We start from the raw sequence: 894 nt of genomic DNA, 5'->3' as shown, positions 1-894 counted from the left end.
ATATATATATATATATATATATATATATATATATATATATATATATATATATATATTGCATGTAGTTGCGGCATCCTTTTTGCGCTGACTGCGCAGGCACACCGAAAGCTCATGCAGAGCGCCAGCTGAAGATGCTTCGCATTGCCTCGAAACTGCTGAAGAAAGATGGCATTCTTCTGTACAGTACTTGCGCTCTGTCGGAACTAGAAAACGATGCTGTGAGCAGACTGCAGAGGCAGCGTGCATGCACTGTAATCTATAACTCATTTCCGAGTTTTATTACCACGTAAAGTATATAAGGGTAATTGGTTTGAGGGCGGTGTGGCTTGATATGTATGGGATATTTTTGTCTGCCGGCGAGCATGGGCGACATGCGCTGCAGGTAATTGAAAAGTTTCTGAAGAAGATGAACGGGAATGTAAAGATACTGCCTCTGTTCGATGGAGAGTGGCCCGCAGAAGTAAAAGTTTTAGACCAGACAGGATCAGGGTTGTGCACAAAAACGGAACACAGCGACAACAACTCTTTGTTTTCCGTCGAAAAATTAAAATACGGATATGCAATGCTTCCTGATATATCGAGTTTTGGGCCCATGTACTTCTGCAAAATGCAGATCACGGGGCACTAACAGTTTCTACTGCCTGAAATATTGACTGCTTTGCTGAGCGGCTAGTTGGATAGCTGAAGCTTTGTTTGCTGGGGCAGCGGGAGTGTATATATAATATATATATCCTGGTGCATATGCATCTTCATATATATATAGACATATAGATATAGAAAGAGATATATAGATATAGTTAGGTAGGTGGGAAGGTAGATACATAGATAGACAAATAGATGGATGATCGCTTCGAAAACAGAAAGTCTTTTGGCTTGTGCCGTGATGATGCGAGA

The 894-nt window shown here is 41.1% G+C and overlaps 1 protein-coding gene across 1 annotated transcript in view; it reads left to right on the top strand.

The window, feature by feature from the left end:
• EMH_0015700 (uncharacterized protein) overlaps positions 1 to 628 on the top strand; it is a gene marked incomplete at both ends in the record, with an annotated part of 3,908 nt that extends 3,280 nt beyond the window's left edge. Inside the window, 2 exons of the mRNA XM_013500453.1 lie at positions 97 to 218; positions 383 to 628. Of these exons, the coding sequence (XP_013355907.1) occupies positions 97 to 218; positions 383 to 628 (368 nt within the window). The remainder of the gene's footprint in view (positions 1 to 96; positions 219 to 382) is intronic.
• Positions 629 to 894: the final 266 nt, after the last annotated feature.

The sequence above is a fragment of the Eimeria mitis genome, genomic scaffold (genome assembly GCF_000499745.2).
Source record: "Eimeria mitis Houghton genomic scaffold, Emh_scaff542, whole genome shotgun sequence".
Lineage (NCBI taxonomy): Eukaryota > Apicomplexa > Conoidasida > Eucoccidiorida > Eimeriidae > Eimeria > Eimeria mitis.
The sequence above is the reverse complement of the archived record's forward strand: the minus strand, read 5'-3'. Positions and strand labels throughout refer to the sequence as shown.